Below are 17,365 nucleotides of genomic sequence, written 5' to 3'. Positions count from 1 at the left end.
GTCTGGAGTGCCTGGTCTGTAATTATTAGGGAAAGCCATCAGTGTTGCTGTGTTGTGGCGGGCCGTGGCTGCTACAGCCCTCTCGGGTGCAACAAAACCCTGTTGCCCTGTTCTGACCTGCACTGTGTAGGGGGGCAGACAGCTTTCATGGCTGTGTCTGTGAAAACTCCTACGTGTTTCTTCTGGAGCAGTGGGAGCTAGCTCAGGCCCTGCCAGGGGGGATGAGTGGCTTAAATGGTCCTTTCTCAGCACTGCTCCTCTGCGCTTGTCCCTGTCCCCCCGCTGCTCTGCCCCTGCAGAGCCGAGGACAGAGGGGAGGAAGAGCTGGTGGGCCTTGGGCTGAGTTTCCTAGGGGTTTCTTGGGCTTTCTTGCAACCTCAATGTTTAAACCTAATGTCTTGTATTTATTCTAAAATGGCTTTCATCTGATTTCCCTCTCGGTTAACAATTTAGCTGTCAAAATCAATAACGGCGAGGATCCGTCCCCGGCCGCCATCAGCTCACGTTACCGTCCTGCAATTACTCCGTGGTGGAACCGCTGCCGGGGCTTTGCTGGGGAATTATCAGGTTACTAATGAAGCCCGGGCAGAGGCGGGCGGCCAGACGCCGCGGCGGTGGGTTGCGATCCCCGCTGCCGCACCCGATCCCGCCCCGCGGGGGGCTCCGGGGCCGCGGCCGGTCGCGGCCGTGCGGGGCGGTGCTGCCCCGGAGCCTGCCCGGCCCGTACGCCCCGTCGGGGCGGGGAGGACCGAACCGGTCGTGTGTGTGTGTGTGTGTGTGTGTGTCCCCACCCTCCCGCCGCACCCGCGGGCGGTGCCGGTGCCGCAGGTAGCGGGGCCCGCGGCGGGGCGGGCGGCCCCCGGGGCGCGGCGGGGGGCGCCGCTTCCTGCCCGGCCCGCGGCCGCCCCCGGCGGGGGAGCGGGGCCGGCGCGGCTCCCCGCCCTTCCTGCCGCGGCCGCGGGACGCGCCGCCCGCGGGCACGGAGCGCGGCGGCGGCGGGCGGAGCGGGGCGCGGCCGCCCCATGCACCGGAGCCATGAGGGCGGCAGCCCGGGGCCCGGGCCGCCGCGCTCCGGCCGGTGCCGAGGCGGGCAAGGTGATCGCTGCCGCCGCTGCTGCCGTCGGGGCCGGGAGCGGGGCCGGGCACCCCGGGGCGGACGCGGGCCGGGGCTGGGGCCGGGGCCGGGCCGGGGCCGCTCGCTGCCTCCGGCGCCCGAGGGGAGGATTTTCCATCCCGGCGTTTTCTGGGGCGTTTTGTGCTCGGCGGAGGGAGAGGGGGAAGAATTTCGATTTTTAATTACTACCATTAAAAAAATCAAATTTGCAATTCTTTGGGTGGCCTGATGGATTCCCTGATTGACAGCCGGAATTGACACTCTGGGTACCTCTTATCTCGGGCATTTACGGCAATTTCTAATTGCAGGTAGTTTGTGGGGTTTTTTTCAGCGCTTTGGCTCGCATGGGAACCGAGCGATTACTTCAAGAGGCCGGGTAAGTGCAGGCAGGGAGAGAATTCAATCCACATTCAAATTGCTTCATTAAAGAGACGCAGCTTTTGTTGCAAAGGATTTAAATGGCCACTAGAAAGTTCTTATTTATTGTTTGAGGCGGTTTATATAGGTGTGCCCCGCGCTCGCCCGGCGCATGGAGCCGCAGCCTCCCTCTCCCGCTCTCTCCCGCAAGGTGATGCCGCCGGAGCCGCTGCCCAAGGGGAGCGCCCGCTGCCTCGACCCCTCACTCCCGCGCCATGGTAAGCGGGCCGGGGGGCGGCGGGGACCCGCCGGGTCGGGGATGCCGGGGGGCTGCGGGGACGCGTCGGGACGCTCGGGCCGGGACCACCGGGGATGGCGGGGCCCCGGCTAACGGCGGCTCTGCCCGCAGTCGCAGCCCGACGGGGAGCCGCTGCCCGGAGCTCTGGAGAAGGAGGACGCCCGCTCGGCGCCCAGCACGCCCTCCACACCGTCCGTCTGCTCCCCGCCATCCTCCTCCTCCTCCACGCCGTCGGCCGGCAAGAACGTCTGCTCCAGCTGCGGGCTGGAGATCCTCGACCGGTACCTGCTCAAGGTGAGCGGCAGCGGGGGGCGGCGGGCGGCGGGGGGCGGCGGGCGGCCCCGGGTCTCAGCCCCTTCTCTGCCGCAGGTGAACAACCTCATCTGGCACGTCCGCTGCCTGGAGTGCTCCGTTGTGCCGCACCTCGCTGCGGCAGCAGCACAGCTGCTACATCAAGAACAAGGAGATCTTCTGCAAGATGGACTACTTCAGGTAGGGGACACGGGCTGGGGCGCAGCTCCGCGCTGAAGCCCCGGCTCCAGGGGGCTCAGCGTCCTCACCCGGGTTGCCGAGAGGCCGGGTCCGCTCCGGCGCCGGCGGGGAGAAGGTTTCCAAAAGCCACCGGGCTCCCCGGAGCAGCCCGGCGGAGAGGCGTCCCCGCGGGGCGGAAGGGGATTTGGGGGTGCAGCTGCACCACCTCCCGGAGGGGTTCCTGACCCCTCGCCTCGCTGCCGGGGTGCCCGTGCCCCCTGGCCGGGGCTGTGCGGGCCGCCCCGAGCCCCGGCGCCCCTCGGCACGGCGGCGGGAGCCTCTCGGCGCCGGCTTCGCGGGGATTGCGCGGCGGGGGAATTGTCCCCTCCCCGGGGAAATGCTGGTTCAACGGCATCGCCCCGGCTTCTGCCAGGAGGGTAAACGTGTACCCAACTGTCTGCGGTGCCGAGCGGTTTTTTAGAAACCTCTGTCTGCGATGTAGCATCTCGAACGCCGAAGCGTCCGTGGCGGGAGCGTGTTAAAGAACCGAAACAAATTCCCGGCGGCGCAAGGTCCTGCGGCCGGGCCGGGGCTCGCCGGGTGCCGTTGTGTTCCGTCCGGACCTGCGTCCCCCGGGGGAGCGCGTCCCGCAGGCAGGCTGGTTCTGGCTTCGACGGTCTTTTGGTTATAACGTGCAACCACGAGTTTTCCTCAACAAGAGTGGCACGAGGGGATGGAGGATCCTGAGCTCCTCACTGGGGTTTAACTAAACATCAGAGCTCCCCGCTCTGACTTTCCCGTCTCATCAGGATGAAGGAATACTGTTTGCCCCGGGGGGAAGGGGAATCGCGGGCAGGCAACGAGAATGACCCCGGCGAAGGGCGCGGAGGGCTCGGCAGCATCCTCCCGCCGCGGCGGAGCGGGTCCGGGGGTGCCTCCGCGGAAAGGAAGGCAAGGAAGGAAGGAAGGAAGGGTTCTTTCGGGAGGAAAAACCTTGGAGATTTCTCTAGCGGTTTTTATTGTGAGGGTCTCCAAATACTCGCTAAACCGCGGCTCAGCCCCCGTCCCCGCCGGGCTCGGTGCCGCCGCGGGGTGCGCGGCTGCTCGGGCTCCCGGAGGCGGGTGCGGGCGCTGCTCGGAGCGGATCCGGCCCGCGGGGCCGCGGCGCTCCGCGTCCTGCCCGGTTATTGCTGTTGTTATTTCTTGAAACTGCTAGTTTTTGGTGATTTCACCAAAACTTCCTTCGCTCTCAACAGAAAGGTTCTGGCAAGTCCGAGGTTCTGTCGTGCTGCTTCGGGGCGCTTTCAGCGTTTTTCAGTAATTAATAACCGTTCCGACGCCGTTAATGTTTTTTATTTTTAAGAGTGGATCTTTCCAAAGGCGGTTTTAAAGTAGCGACTGGATCTCTAAATTGCCTTCGAGCAAATAACAGCGAATAACATCTGTTAAAAATAAACCTCTTTAGCTAGAAGCGCCGAGCAGCACCCTCCCGCCCGGCGGAGGAGCGGCCGCTGCGCGGGGTCTCTGCCCGTCGGGGTCCGGCCGTGCCGAAGGGAAACGAAAACGAAAATCGCTGAAGGCGCCGCAGGACGCCCCCGATTCCTGGGCGACTGGTTTGGGGGGCGGGGGGGCTCCCAGACCCTACTTCGCACTTGCCTTTTTACTGAAAAATACGAGTTGGGTGGTTTTTTTTTTGTTTGTTTGAGTGAAAAGCCGTGCGGCGGCAGCGTTCGGGGCCGGGCGGGCACCGGGCGGCCCCGTTCCCCCCAGCCCCCGGATCCACGGGCTCGCTGCGACCCTCGGCCGAGCCCCGGGCCGGTCCCGCTGCGGGGGCAGCGGGCGGGAGTCGCTCCGCCGCCTCCGAGGGCAGCCGCGGCGGAGCCCGCCGGGATGAGCCGCGCCGCCGCTGCCGTCGGTGCCGGTTTGCGGTCGGGAGCCGCTCGCCAGGGCCGGGCGGGTCGGGGCAGACGCGCCCCGGCAGCTCCCCCGGCAAACCCGGCTCGGGGGCGGCTCTCCCGGCCCTGGCTCCCGGGAGCATCCCGGCCCGCAGCCTGGCGAGCCCGGGACAGCCGGGACCCGGCACTTGGCAAAGGACAAAGCTGACTCTGGAGATGGTTTTTTGTGTGTATTTGTTATTTGCTGCGGATGAAGCGTGGGGTTTTTTCTTAAAAGCAAAGCGGAAAAACCCATCCTAACACATGCGGTCTTTGGAGCCGGGGCAGATGGGAAGGGGCAGTGGGATGCTCTCCGCACGGAGTGCACGGCGGCTTTTATTGCACCGGCACTAATTCCCCGGGAGCCGGGGCTGTTCACGGGCAGCCAGGGCTCAGGGTCCGTCAGGCGTGGGACCATCCATGGGCACTGCCCGCTGCCCAAAGATGAATGCATTTTTGGCCTGGTCTGTCCGACCTTCCCTTCCTCGTTCACGTGAAGGGCTGCGTAAGTGCTGGCGCTGCCGCAGCTCCGCAGCCTCGTGTGCATTTTTAAGCAAACGCTGCTGTTTCCTGTGTCTTGTCAAATAATTGCATTTGGCATCTAGGGCTCCAGCACTTCGAGGAGAACCAAATTAAAATTGGAGCTTATTGAGCAGAACATTGTGTTCCCGGGCGATGCGAGGGCAGCTCACGGCCAAGCTTCCATGGCTGCGGTCGTAGGGAGGCCCGGCGTGATCCTGGTGCGATTCCCTCAGTGTCCCGCTGTGACCCCCGTGGCTCCCTGCTTTGCTGGGCAGCCCTTGGGCACATGAGCGTGGGGTTGCCAGACCCGATGTATCGCCCTGAAGGCCAGGACAACAAAAGAGCTGTGCCACGGGTGGGGCAATGCCTGCAGCCCAGCTGCGGCCCAGGTGGCCTCCGTCGGCCCCGCTGGGATGATGGTCCTGCTGGGATGATGGTCCTGCTTGAGCACTGCTGTGGCTCAGCCCGCTGCTGGTCTGCTGTACAATTTGGGGTGATGTCTGGAAGCCGCAGCTGACTCCAGTGGCTGTGTTACGGGCTTCCTACAGAGAGGGCCCACGAGGAAACGGGGACATTTGGAGCTGCGGGTGGCCCTGGGCACTGGGTGTCCCTTGCCCTGTCCCCACAGGCAGGGATGGACAGCAGGGCTCAGGCAGCTGTACGCCCGGGTACAAGCGGTGTGTGAGAACCAGGACACATCAGGGCGTCTTCCCGCCTCTGCATTTCCCGTGCCCCAGATGTTGCGGCTGTTCCTGGGGGGAGGGCGGGATGAGTCTCTCTGGGATGAGTTCTTTCCTGGTAATGTCGCTGGCGCTTTCCATCTCCTGGCGCTAACGGTCGTGGAGAGCCGGCGGCATCCACTCACCTGACCACAAACCACACGTGCGGGGCCTGAGCCAATGGCTCCGGCAGATGTTGGTGATGCCCCGGGCTGTGCTGCGGTGCGGGCTTGGGGAAAGCCTCCGGCTCTGCATCTCCTGCTGCAGTGCGGCCCCGTCCCCATCCCCGCCAGGCGGGTGGCAGGAGCCACAGGGAGCCCCTCGCCTTATGCTTCGCAGCCCCAGTTGGGCAGGGCTCTTTGGGCTATCGCTGCCCCGCAAGCTCGGTGAACTAAAGTCTATTTTATTTCCAGCTGTTATTTCCAGCTCGGTGGATGGGTCAGGGCACCCTGCTCACCGGCATTTCTCTCTCCGTTCCTGCGTCGCTGGTGGTAGTGGTCCCTGTGGTGATGGTCCCTGTTGGGTGACAGCGGGTGCCCGTGCCCAGCCCCAGCTCAGCTTGCTTTCTGTAAAACCTGATCGCTGCAGTTAGTGCCGGAGGCAGGTGCTGCCCAAGAGCCGCGGGTGCAGCACTGGCGGTTTGTCGGTGCCGCAGCCTCCGCAGCCCCTGTGCCTGCATCTGGCTGCCGAGCCTCAGCCTCTCGCTGGGTGCTGCTCGTGCCGTGGCTCTGCGGGGGACAGCGGCATCAGCCCCTGCCTGTGCTGGCTGCTGCGGCCCTGGGACCCCCTGTGCCCTCGGCAGCCCCTGCCCTGCTCCCTGGGGACCTTGTCTGGGGGACACCGTGCTGTGGGTCTGGGGCCACCTGGGTCCCCACACAGCTGGTGTGTGACAGGGACGGGATGGGTCACCTTTCTGCGTGGTGTCCCGTGCCTCGGTTTCTCCTTGGTCCCGGAGGCGCTGGGACGTGCCCGTCCCCGTGCTGCGCTCCCCCCCTCCCCGTAGCAGGCTGTGATTCGAGCGGGGAGCAGCGATTACCACGTGCTATTAGCTCGGGTAAGCCAGCCCCTCGTTTGATACCGTTCAGCAAGTACAAACTGTTTACATAGCACATTGTTCAAAGTAATTCAATTTACAGGAATGATCTTTACTTCTAAATAAAAAATTAATACAGTTCTTTTGTTTGTGCGTTTATATAAACTAGCTGGCAACAAAGTCAGTTTACAATGTTCCCATCTGAAGTAAATTAGTGAAGTCTCTTAGCTAAGTCTCTGTATAATTTCAGCACAGAAATGTCTTCTCTAAAGCTGCCTTTTTTTTTTTTTTTTTTTTTTTTTTTTTTTGGTCAGCTATGGTCAAGCTGAAAAATTTAAACCTTTCTTTTCCTCCCAAATAGTTTTGCAATTAGTAATTCCAGCACAGGATGGTCTTTCCGCATCTCGCTGAGCCCGCGGCAGGCGGCGGCTCTGTGGCGTGGGGTCGGGTACGGGCAGCGTGTGTTGGCTGCGGTGGGCTGACCTGGCTCTTCCACTGCCCGCCTGCAGTGGCCGGGGCTGCTCTGGCCAACCGAAACCGAGGGACCCACGGTACGGGGTGTCTCCTGCCACCTGGTGTGGTCGCCTCGGTGTTTTGTGCCTCCGCTGAGAGATGCTTGAGCCGCTTGGGTAGGGGTGGAAGCGGCTCCGCTCCCCAGCCGGTGTGGGGTCGGGGGCACGCGGGGGCCTGGCTGCGGTGAGGGGCTGGGGGGAGCCCCCGGGAGCCCGAGGCAAGCGGCGGCAGTGGCCGCGCTGGGGGTGCGCAGGGAAGTGTGGTGGCTGTGATCATGATCAGGGCTGTGTCGGAGGCAGCACCAGTGCCGCGGTGACAGAGGAGATGCTCGCTTCTCCCCTGCTGCTCTTGCTGCTGCTCCCTGCATTTATTTTTTCAAGCAGCAGTAATACTAAAATGCAGAAGCCAAAACCAAGGCCGTGCCTGACCCTGCCCGCGCTGCAGGCAGCACCTCCTGGCAGGGGCTGGCCCAGGGGCACAGGGCTGCGGGTCCGTGTCTGCGCCTCCCTGTGAATCGCCCACCCTTGGCTGGCGGCATCCTGGCAGAAATGGGGTTTTCAGAAGCGCGGGGGTCCTGGCCGTCTTGTTGCCTCTTCATTGCGCTGCGCCACTTTCCAGCGTAACTCACTCACTCAAGCACGATCATCATCATCCTCTTGCAGTGAGGACACTCCTCATAGGAGGAAAAAGCAGATGCATGCGGCTGTACGTGTGAGGAGAAAACACATGGTTTGATTTATGGCAACGGGAGAGAACCGGCTCTGACACAGTTTCCATCCGAGTCTCACACTGGCTGTTATCAAAATAAAAAGCCCACGGGCTTGGAAGCTGATTCATGGTGCTACGTCACCTCAGCCCCTCGGTCATGTCTGGCGCCTCGGGGCCGCGGTGCATCACGTCCCGCTCCTGCCCGCGCCACTGCCTGCGCCGCTGCCCACACCGCCCTGCTGCGGGGGAATGGACCGGTGGGATGGTTTCACTGCAGCCCTTTCCCTGCATCAGTGTTGTGGGATTTGGGCGGGATGGGGCGAGCGATGGGGCCGGCAGCTGTGCCTGTGCCCTGACGTTGTGCTGCCTGCCCCTCACCCTGCCTGCCCTCACCCTGCCTGCCCTCACCTTGCTTCTTCTCCTCCCGCAGCCGGTTTGGTACAAAGTGCGCCCTGCTGCGGCAGGCAGATCTACGCCAGCGACTGGGTGCGGCGAGCGCGGGGCAACGCCTACCACCTCGCCTGCTTCGCCTGCTTCTCCTGCAAGCGGCAGCTCTCCACCGGTGAGGAGTTCGGCTTGGTGGAGGAGAAGGTGCTGTGCCGGATTCACTACGACACCATGATAGAGAACCTCAAGCGAGCGGCGGAAAACGGTACGCAGCCCCAACGCCGCGGTCGTGGCCTCACCCCGGGCCGTCCCTGTCTCCCATGCTGACCCCTGTCATGGGGTGCTAGGGCTGGTCCTGTCATCACCAAAAAGGAGTGATGGGTGGCCCTGAGGGGAGTTGAGTGTGAGGATCGGGGCTGGTGGAGGCCTCCTGGGGATGGCCGATGTGCCGGCAGTGCCCACAGCTCATGGAAGACCCGTGTGCCACGGGCGATGCCGGGGACAAGCCCCCGGTCCCACGCAGCTCGGCGCGCCGCGTGCAGGGAGCGAAGAAGCTACTGGGATTTTGAGGCTGTGAGTCATAAATCTAGAAGGTGGGAAAGCTGGCGATCTGTCAAAACCTTCCCATCGTTTTCCACCCGCCCTGTCTGCCCGGGGACGTGCTTCTCCCAGCTGGACTGTGCCGCACGGTGCCGTCCCCACCACGGCACGCCATGAGCAGCTGGCCAGCCTCTGCTTTCCCAGTCGAGTCCCACTCCCAGTGGGGCTGGGCTGGTGACGCCGAGGTCAGGCAGCACAGCACCCCCTCCCCTTGGGCACGGCCCAGCCCCATCCTCCTGCGTGGCAGCGGCCAGAGAGATGCTCGGAGGAACGAATTGGTGGGGTTAGTCCGACATAGTGCACGGGGGAGGTCAAGCAGTGCTGGGGCTGTCCTGCATTGGAAGCACCTGAGATATGTTGATATGGCAGCGATCGCAGCTCGGGGGGAGCAGGCAGCCTCCTGGGCTCAGTGCTGTGGGAGCTCGCCGTGCCCAGGGCAGGAGGGAGCCTGGCTGGGGCAGAGGCTGGGTCTGTCTCATGCCTGCAGGGAGCAATGGCTGCAGGGCTGTTTGCTTTATCATGCGGGTGCTGCACCGGGCGAGGGGAGCTGCCCAGGGACGCTGTGCAGCTGCAGGGTCACTGAGGGAAGTGCCCGGGGCTGCCTTCCCACGGGTCCCCACGCCCAGGACCCTCCCGGGGCTGCGGCTGCGTTGGGACATTGCGCCCAGCTGGGAGCAGGGCTCCATCCCTCTGTGCCCCTCGGTAGCACTTGGTGGGCACCGGGAGGCAAATGCCGTGTCCTGGCCGATGTAGCACGTGGAAACTATTAAAAACAACCTGACATGAAAATAGTCAGTGTTTCTGTTTACAGCGTTTGAGTAAGAGGATGAAAACAGAGTGCCTGCTCGGGCTGGGAGGGTCCCGGCTCGGGACACGGCTTGCGGTGCCTTGGTCCATATGGTCGGCTGCAGCGAAGGCGTGAGCGAGGCAGCAGGGAGCAGGGATGGTGGGGAGTAGGGATGGAGGGGGAGAAGCCACGTGGCCAGGAGGAGCAGGCTGGTACGAGGACAGGAGGGACTGGTGCTGGGGGTCCCACAGAGCTGTTATCCCAGTTGAGTGTTGGGGCGGTGGGATTGCCGCTGCTCATAGGGTCCTGCTGGTGTGGGCTGAGCCCCAGGGTCGGGGCAGTGCTGGGGCACATGACGTGTCCTGCGTGAGTACCTGTGTCCAAGTGTCCCCTGGTTTTGAGAAGGGATGGGATCGCTTTGGAGAGCTGCGGTTGCTGTGGAGTTGGAGGGCCATGCTCCCCCCTCCAGTAATTACCCAGCAATTTCTTCTGCACATGAGGTTTTACATACAAGAAAAAATAAACAGATGTTGCTGAAGTCAGAGTCCCATTCATCATCCTAAAGAACAAGTCAAACTATATGAGAAAGTCCTTCAAACTCAAGCCAAGACAATCACAGCCCAGTCCAGCTTGCAGAGCGAGCGACGGGTTGTGCAGGCGCATCCTGGGAGCGGGGCGAGCGCCAGCCCTGCTCAGGCATCCTCCCTCATCCATCACTCGTCGGTGCTTCACCCACACCGCCGAGAGCAGCGGGGCTGGGTACAACACGGGCTGCAGAGGGGACCCTGGCAAGGAAGAAGGGATCCCAGCTCCGGGCACCCTCCTCGCAGGCTCCGTAGCTGTGCGAGCACGACTGGGCTCACCCTGACGCTGTGCTTGGCAAGCGGGTGGACGGTCCCCCCTTGGCACATCACCCTGAGTGGGGTTGCTGCTCAGAGCGTGGGCACCCCGAGGCCATGGGCAGGGTGTTGCTCCTGCTGCTGCTCCAGGAGCTAGGAGGAGGTTGGGATGCTGGGACGATTTGGGGCCAGGGAAAGGAGCAAGAGCCCGTTGAAATGCTGAGCAAATGAAACAACTGATGGAGGCAGTGCCTGCAGGGGAAGATGGGGTCACAGGGAGCAGCGTGGGGCAGGAGTGATGGATTCGCTGAGACCCGGCGGAGGCAGGGTCCCCTTCTGAGCGCTTGCTGGAGGACATGGCCAAGTGGTGACCGCGAGTCAGGGCCAGCAGGACATCACCTCAAAATCCATCTTCATGCTGCCGTTTCCCCATCCCTCATTCCCTGCATCTTCCACCAACTTGCTGCATTTTTCTTATTCAACAGTAAACTCCTTGGGGCCGGTGGTGTCTCCTGGAGGGGGCTCAGCAGCCTGGGGCAGCTCCCGAGCCGCAGAACTGGCTCCACTCTTTCTGCTGCTGCTCGCACCAAGGGATGCTGCGGGTGCCCACGGCCGTGATGTCAGGCGCGTTTTCCCCGTTAAGCGGCTGTTGCTCGCAGGGGCTGCAGGCAGACGGGCGGGCAGGGTAGTTTCTGACCCACGGCGCACGGGGCTTCTCTCTCGTAGGTAACGGGATCACGCTGGAGGGGGCTGTGCCCTCGGAGCAGGACAGCCAGCCGAAGCCGGCCAAGAGGGCCCGCACCTCCTTCACCGCCGAGCAGCTGCAGGTAGCGGGGCTGGGCCGGGGGGCCGGAGGGGCCGTGGCTGCCCGGCCTCATCCTGACCCCCTCTTTCCTCTCCCCCCAGGTCATGCAGGCACAGTTTGCTCAGGACAACAACCCCGATGCACAAACGCTTCAGAAGCTGGCGGACATGACGGGGCTGAGTCGGAGAGTCATTCAGGTGAGGGGCAGCCAGGGGCGGGCAGGGGGCAGGCAGGGCTGGGCAGGGTGCAGGCACCATCGGCCGAGCAGGGCCGAGGAAGGGCAGAGGAGGTGCACCAAAAGACTGGTGCTAGACAGGGCTCGTGTCCCTGTAGCCCCTCGGTCCCTCACGTCGACGCCAGGGACTTGCCACATCCAGCAGCTTCGTGCTGCCCTCACTGTGTGTCGGCTTCACCGGGTCGCATAGCACTGCCGGGACCGTCCTTTCTTTGTTTCTATTTGTTTTTCCCTCTTATGATGTGATGAAAAAACCCCAACCGTACAGCCCCAGCCAGTCCCGAATAATTGCTGGGTGGGAAAGCTGTGGCTGGCGTGCTGCCCCGGAGCTCTGCTCTGCCCTGACAGCAGGCATGGGCAACACGGGCGCTTCCACAACAGCCATCCCTGACAGAGCAGGCAAAGCCAGCTGCTTTGGGAAGCGTTGGGATTGAGAAGTTTTAAAAAAAAAAAAAAAAAAGGATTTTTGCAGCCTCAGGGGAAGCGATGGCAGGAAAGTCCCCGGGGTTGTGCTGTTCAGGAGGGGAGGGAGAGCGGTGCCACAGGGACTGAGAGAAACGTCCCCTCTGCAGCTCCCAGCTGGCCATCCCCGTAGACAGGCCCGGCTTTGCTCCCTGGTGACATTTATACTCTTCACTTTAATGTTCTGCTGACATACTTTCTGCATACAATAAAAACATGAGCGATTAAAAATAAATTTTGGAGCTTTCATCCAGGATTGTTTTGCCAACGACACATTAAATTTCGTGTGTGAAAATATGGCTCAGGCCTCAGTTATTGAGATTCTCCGTTTAGTTAAAGATCAAGCAGTCTGCAGACTGGGCTATTTTTTATGTGGATAATTTTTAAAGGCGCTTTGAACAGGAAACAATTTGTCAAATGCTTACAACTGTTTCCTTCTCTGTGGTCCAGCATGCGTGGCCTCAGAGAGCTGATCTTCTCTCAGCCTTGGAGAATATTTTTATTCCCAGATATCTTTGAAAAATTAAGGTGTAAGAAAGAAATCACCGCATTAGCATAGAACCCCCTTCCATGCATGTTTTAACTCTAGGGTGTAATGCCCTAACTATTCCTTTAATTAGAAGCAGTGAGATATGGTCAGAGGCTCATATCCGCTGCTCGGATGGAGTAGGGCTGTATCCCACAGTACCCTCCTTTCTCAGCTTAATGTCCTGCTGATGTGGTTTTAAAATACAATAAACCACAAGTGATTAAACCAGTATTGTTTTCATTGTCCCTAAAGTCACATCTTCTCCTAGTCGAAGGTTTTACTCGGGCTGTTTCCCCTTGTCTCTTGCCTTGCCGATGCTCTACAGCATTTCCCAGCCGATCTCGGCTGTGCTTTTAGGCCAGGCTAGCTGGGGTTGAAGGTTAAAATCCAACTAAGACCTCAAAGGGTGCTCCCATCGTTTGCTGTGGAAGCCATCCAGGGATGAGGGTTTCTGCCTGCAGGGATGGATGAACCCAGCCAAAGCTCGGGTACGGGGGTGTTTCTGCCCAGTGTGGTTCCCAAGGGCTTTCACAGCCCTTCGAGCTCAGGAAGCAGCTTGCCGTTAAAATTATTTTAGCGTGGAAGGGCATAGTGCAATCATTAATGTGAGTTTCTGCATCACCTAGTCAGGGTGTTTCACTCAGTGACTCCTGTGACAAGCTTCAAGGTTTTAATTACCCTAATGAAGAATAGCATTAGTTTTAACCAAGACAAATTAATAGTAGAGATGTACTTTGGGCACCCTGATGTCTGTACTGTCTTGAGACAAAGCTCTTGCTCTAGTGAGTGTAAAACAAAGCTATGGAAGCTGGTGGAACGCTGGTGAGGTATTTCAATGTGCAAATGTCTAAATTTGATTGCTTTTTTTTAAATATTTGAAAGAGATACCCATCATAGGGTCTTGGTGAAGAACCACACTTCAATTGTCTCTCCATTGACACAGGGTTTGCTGCTTTTGTTTCAGGTTTGGTTTCAAAACTGCAGAGCCCGCCATAAAAAACACACCCCCCAGCACACGGTGCCACCCTCGGGAGCCCCCCCATCCCGCATCCCTTCTTCGCTCTCCGATGACATTCACTACTCGCCCTTCAGCAGCCCGGAGCGGGCCAGGATGGTGACGCTGCACGGATACATAGAAAGTAAGTGCTGGTTCGCAGGGCTCAGGCAGCGCGGCGCTCGGGGACGGCGGGGCAGTGGGGTGCTCCCTGGAGCAGGTGGTAGCACCACGGCACAGGGCGCTGTCAAAAATACCCTTGTACTGTGGGTGCACGGCTGGTGCGCACGCTGCTCCTCCTCCTCCTCGTGGTCTGATGAACTTTGGGATTTTCTGAAGGGCAGCTTACTGGGAAGCCCCAGATGAGAGGAGGAGGAGGGAAGGGGCTGCTGGGGCCTCTTTCCTTCCATACCTCATCCCCAGGAAAGTCACTGCCCAGTTTTACCCGACTGGTTCTTGGGCCTCCTTGTGTTTTCTTTGTCATGGAGAAGAGGTGCGAATGTGCCCTGTTGAGCTCGGTGTCCAAGTGGTCTCCTTCCTCCTCACAAGATCAGCATTGCTTTCTCTAACAGTTGCTAAGTGCCAGTGAATCATTCCCGAGTGGCTGGCAGCTTTGGTCATGCCTGGACAGAGGTTTTGGCTCCGTCACTCATGAGGCTTCTCCCCTGGCTTGCCCACGCAGCCGTAGTAAAACGGGCTCCTGCTGCGCCTCCGCCTGACCCACCGGGCATCTCTTTTTCCCACGCATGTCCCGAGCTGCTCCCTGGTGCAAGCCCGACCGTGCCGGTTGCAGGCGTGTGTTTGTTTGTAGTAACAGAGGCTGAAGCCTCTTCTCATCCACAGGTCAGGTACAGTGTGGACAAGTGCACTGTAGACTTCCTACACTGCTCCACCAGTGCACCTCAAAGCAGACATGGAAGGACCACTATCTAATAGGGGTGAGAAGGTAATTGTAGTCCCTGTTTCAGGCTTTGGGGCCAATCCTCAACTGTAGCAAAGATTTTTGTGTAACACCGTTGCCACTGCTGTCTCCTGTCAGCATCACTGCTTCTCCACGATCTCTGGCGGCTGCCGCCCACTTCATGTGTCTTTTCTTAATTTGGGTGGCCCTTGATCGACGTACCAACCGTTGGTCGAATTGGCACCGCTTTGTTCTTCACCAAATGCCCCTCGTTGTTGTGACGTGCTGGGATGCTCTGCCTGCGCTCACTGAAGGCTTTTGACATCCTCCCGCCTGAACTCCTCTCTCTGGTTTCTCCCCTTCCCGCGCGCAATGAGCTCCGTTGTCCTGCTCCGTTCCTCACTGTCTGCGCGCGTTGTCGGTGCAAACAGCAACTGGCTGTTAGCAACGGAGCAGGGGGGACCTTTAGCATGTGCTGACTTTCCAGTTTTCCATGACTAAATAAGAAATATTCGTTTCTAGGGGATTCCAGTATTGCTTAAAAAAATAACAACTGGCTGTTACAATATCTGAAGTAGGAATGTTATTTCACAATGTCTGGCCAGGAAACAATATTGCATATTGATATTTTGCTGTTCAGCACTTAAAGTAGCTGTCTGTTCTAACACAGCATATTTGGGGGCAAGACTTCTGAAATAGGCTTAGGCTCCTAGATTTTATTTAGGATCTCAATTTAAGTGGCTTCGTTTTGAGGAAATGCTGAGCCTTTGGCAACTCTTATTGGTTTTAGCTTTTGTCTTTCCTGTTAGAAGTTCTCAACACCTTATTTCAAATCTCTCTATGCAGTGCAGCAACTGCAGATTATTGAGCTCTGTTTCAATAAGCACAAGCAGGGGTAGAGCCAAGTTACTTTTTCAGTCTAAACGCTATCATTTTGTGATATCTGCACAGCAAGCTGGAGAGTTTTCAGAACATATATAAAAATACATTAAAAAAATATAAAAATATTATACAGGCCTAGTGCTGTCACTCAGAAGAAACTTCACTGCAGCAAGTAGTTCCTATGATTTAAATGCAATTACGTGCTCGCAGCTGTTGCAGAACTGGGTTCTCAGGACACGGAGCTGCCCCCCCAACCAGCTCCTTTTCCAAACAATCACTTGCATGTTGAATTCCTGAAACCTGAAGCAGCCCCTTTTTCAACATCCAAAATTTTTTAAAAGCAGTGATAGCTGAGATCCTGGGAAAACACAAGTAAACGCTAAGTCTCCGTTTTCCTCTGCATGTGGGGCACTCCCCCCACTCCTCTCGGGGTTCCCAGCGCAGCGGCTTGTGGAGAACCGAGTTGAGACCAGCTCGGTGGCTGCTTCCCCCGACTGATGGCAAGGACAGATGCTGCATTTGTAGAGCAGCGCGGTACAGTGGTTTGGGGGAAGCCTGTGCTGATTAGCAAGTGAGATGGAGAGAGTATCATCAGTAGTGGTCTTCATCTTTCTTGGTAGCTGCTGTATCACCGAGCAGATAAATGAACTGCTGGTGTCAGTGTGTTGCCCAGCACGGTAGTTTCATGGCTAAAGGTGTGCCTGGAGGTGCCTCTCTCCTTAGGCTGTGTGCTGCCATAGTCCCGTTCCCTCCGTCTGGGCTCCTCGGCTGCGGTGCGTGCCTTCCCCGGCCGGCTCCGTTCCGTTCCGTGGCAGGGCTGGCGGCTCCCAGGCAGGCAGTGGTTCCAGAGAGGGGTTTCTCATGGGGAAGCGGCTGCCGCAGCGGGGCACGTGTCTGTTCTGTTGGTCCCTGAAAACACATTTTCATCGCGAGGGCTGTCTGTCTCTGAAAGCAGCTAACGCTCCGTTCCCGTTTTTCCCACTAGGTCATCCTCTTTCAGTACTGACCGCGCAAACTCTTCCTCATCTGCCCATGGCGCTACCAGCACCACTGCCCCTCAGCCGCTGAAACGCAGCGTCCAGCCCAAGGCAACTGTTATCAGTCATGCAGGAGAAACTCAGATCCAGCACTCTCAGTTGTTTCCATTGACCAGCACCTAACATCCACTATATTATTTCTCCAGCGACACTCTGTGTATGTGTGTGTTGAGTGCAGAGTTACATTTTTCACTTGTTTCTTGTGGACTTGTAGAATGACCGTGAGTCTCTCCAAGGCAATGCCAGACACAGTCAAAACTAGTGACTCTACTGTGCTTGCAAATCTTGCTCCCAAACCCATGGGAATACGAACAAACCAGAACATGCTGAATCTCAGGGGGGGTCGATGATCACCTCTGAACATAAAGGAAGGAGGAATTTACGTGGTTTGGCCTGATTCTCTTTTTGCACCAGTGAAGCACTGTTGGTTCCCGGACATCCCTCCTTATTTCCACTTGTGAAATCTGAAATGGGCTTTTTTGGCTCAGCAACTCAATATATACGCAGACCTTCCTGAGCCAAACTTGCGGGTAGCTGAGGCTCCACTAAGTGGAAAACATGATGCCAGCTGGAAATAGGCAGTTTTTCTTCCTCCTCAAAGTGCTTTAGAATCACATGCCCTTTGATCACCCTAAGGTAAGTAAATCTTAGTACTTTTCCCCTCATTTTATAGGAGGGGAAACCAAGATGTCCTAAACTGAGAGGAACCGTGGGGGTTGGTGGCAGAGCCAGGTTTAGCACTCCGAAGCTTTAGATCGCTGACTTGTTCTTAGAGCACTGAATATCTCTCTCCTCTCACAGCCATCTGCCAAATCATCTTTGCTTTTTTATTTTACTCTTGTTCTTTATTAACAAGCTACTTTATTTCCTTGGAGTCATATTGGATCACAAATGGGTGATTTCAGAATGTATCTACACAAAACTCTCAGACACTTCATACTCTGGGACTGGGAAATCCTCAATGGAAGCTGACCATAAGTGCGTAGAAACGTTCTGCACTAGTGTGGACCCAAGTTCAGTCAGTGGAAACAGTGGGGTAGAAACTGGAGACCTGTTAAAATGGTGAAAACCGCAGTAAGGCCAGCAGGAACAGTCACCAGCTGAGTGGACAGCAAGGTGATGGCGTATTCCTTTATCTGGCAGCATCGCTCTGATTCCCTCTGGTCTCCTGTTGCCCTCCCTTGCTGGAGTACGGCTGTTGCTCCTGCCAAGTCCTCAGCCCGGGAGGACTGCTGCCG

The 17,365-nt window shown here is 58.7% G+C and overlaps 1 protein-coding gene across 1 annotated transcript; it reads left to right on the top strand.

The window, feature by feature from the left end:
- Nucleotides 1–1,022: 1,022 nt before the first annotated feature.
- LHX6 (LIM homeobox 6) lies at nucleotides 1,023–16,232 on the top strand. Its single transcript, XM_075772167.1, is given in 16 exon segments — nucleotides 1,023–1,051; nucleotides 1,053–1,095; nucleotides 1,607–1,621; nucleotides 1,623–1,730; nucleotides 1,732–1,749; nucleotides 1,881–2,063; nucleotides 2,139–2,183; nucleotides 2,185–2,261; nucleotides 8,100–8,124; nucleotides 8,126–8,321; nucleotides 11,009–11,109; nucleotides 11,189–11,284; nucleotides 13,278–13,452; nucleotides 14,151–14,183; nucleotides 14,186–14,253; nucleotides 16,076–16,232. Coding segments are annotated over 16 exon segments (1,233 nt in total). The 3' UTR covers nucleotides 16,097–16,232.
- Nucleotides 16,233–17,365: the final 1,133 nt, after the last annotated feature.

This window comes from Balearica regulorum, chromosome 20 (genome assembly GCF_011004875.1).
Source record: "Balearica regulorum gibbericeps isolate bBalReg1 chromosome 20, bBalReg1.pri, whole genome shotgun sequence".
Taxonomy (NCBI): Eukaryota; Metazoa; Chordata; class Aves; order Gruiformes; family Gruidae; genus Balearica; species Balearica regulorum.
The sequence above is the reverse complement of the archived record's forward strand: the minus strand, read 5'-3'. Positions and strand labels throughout refer to the sequence as shown.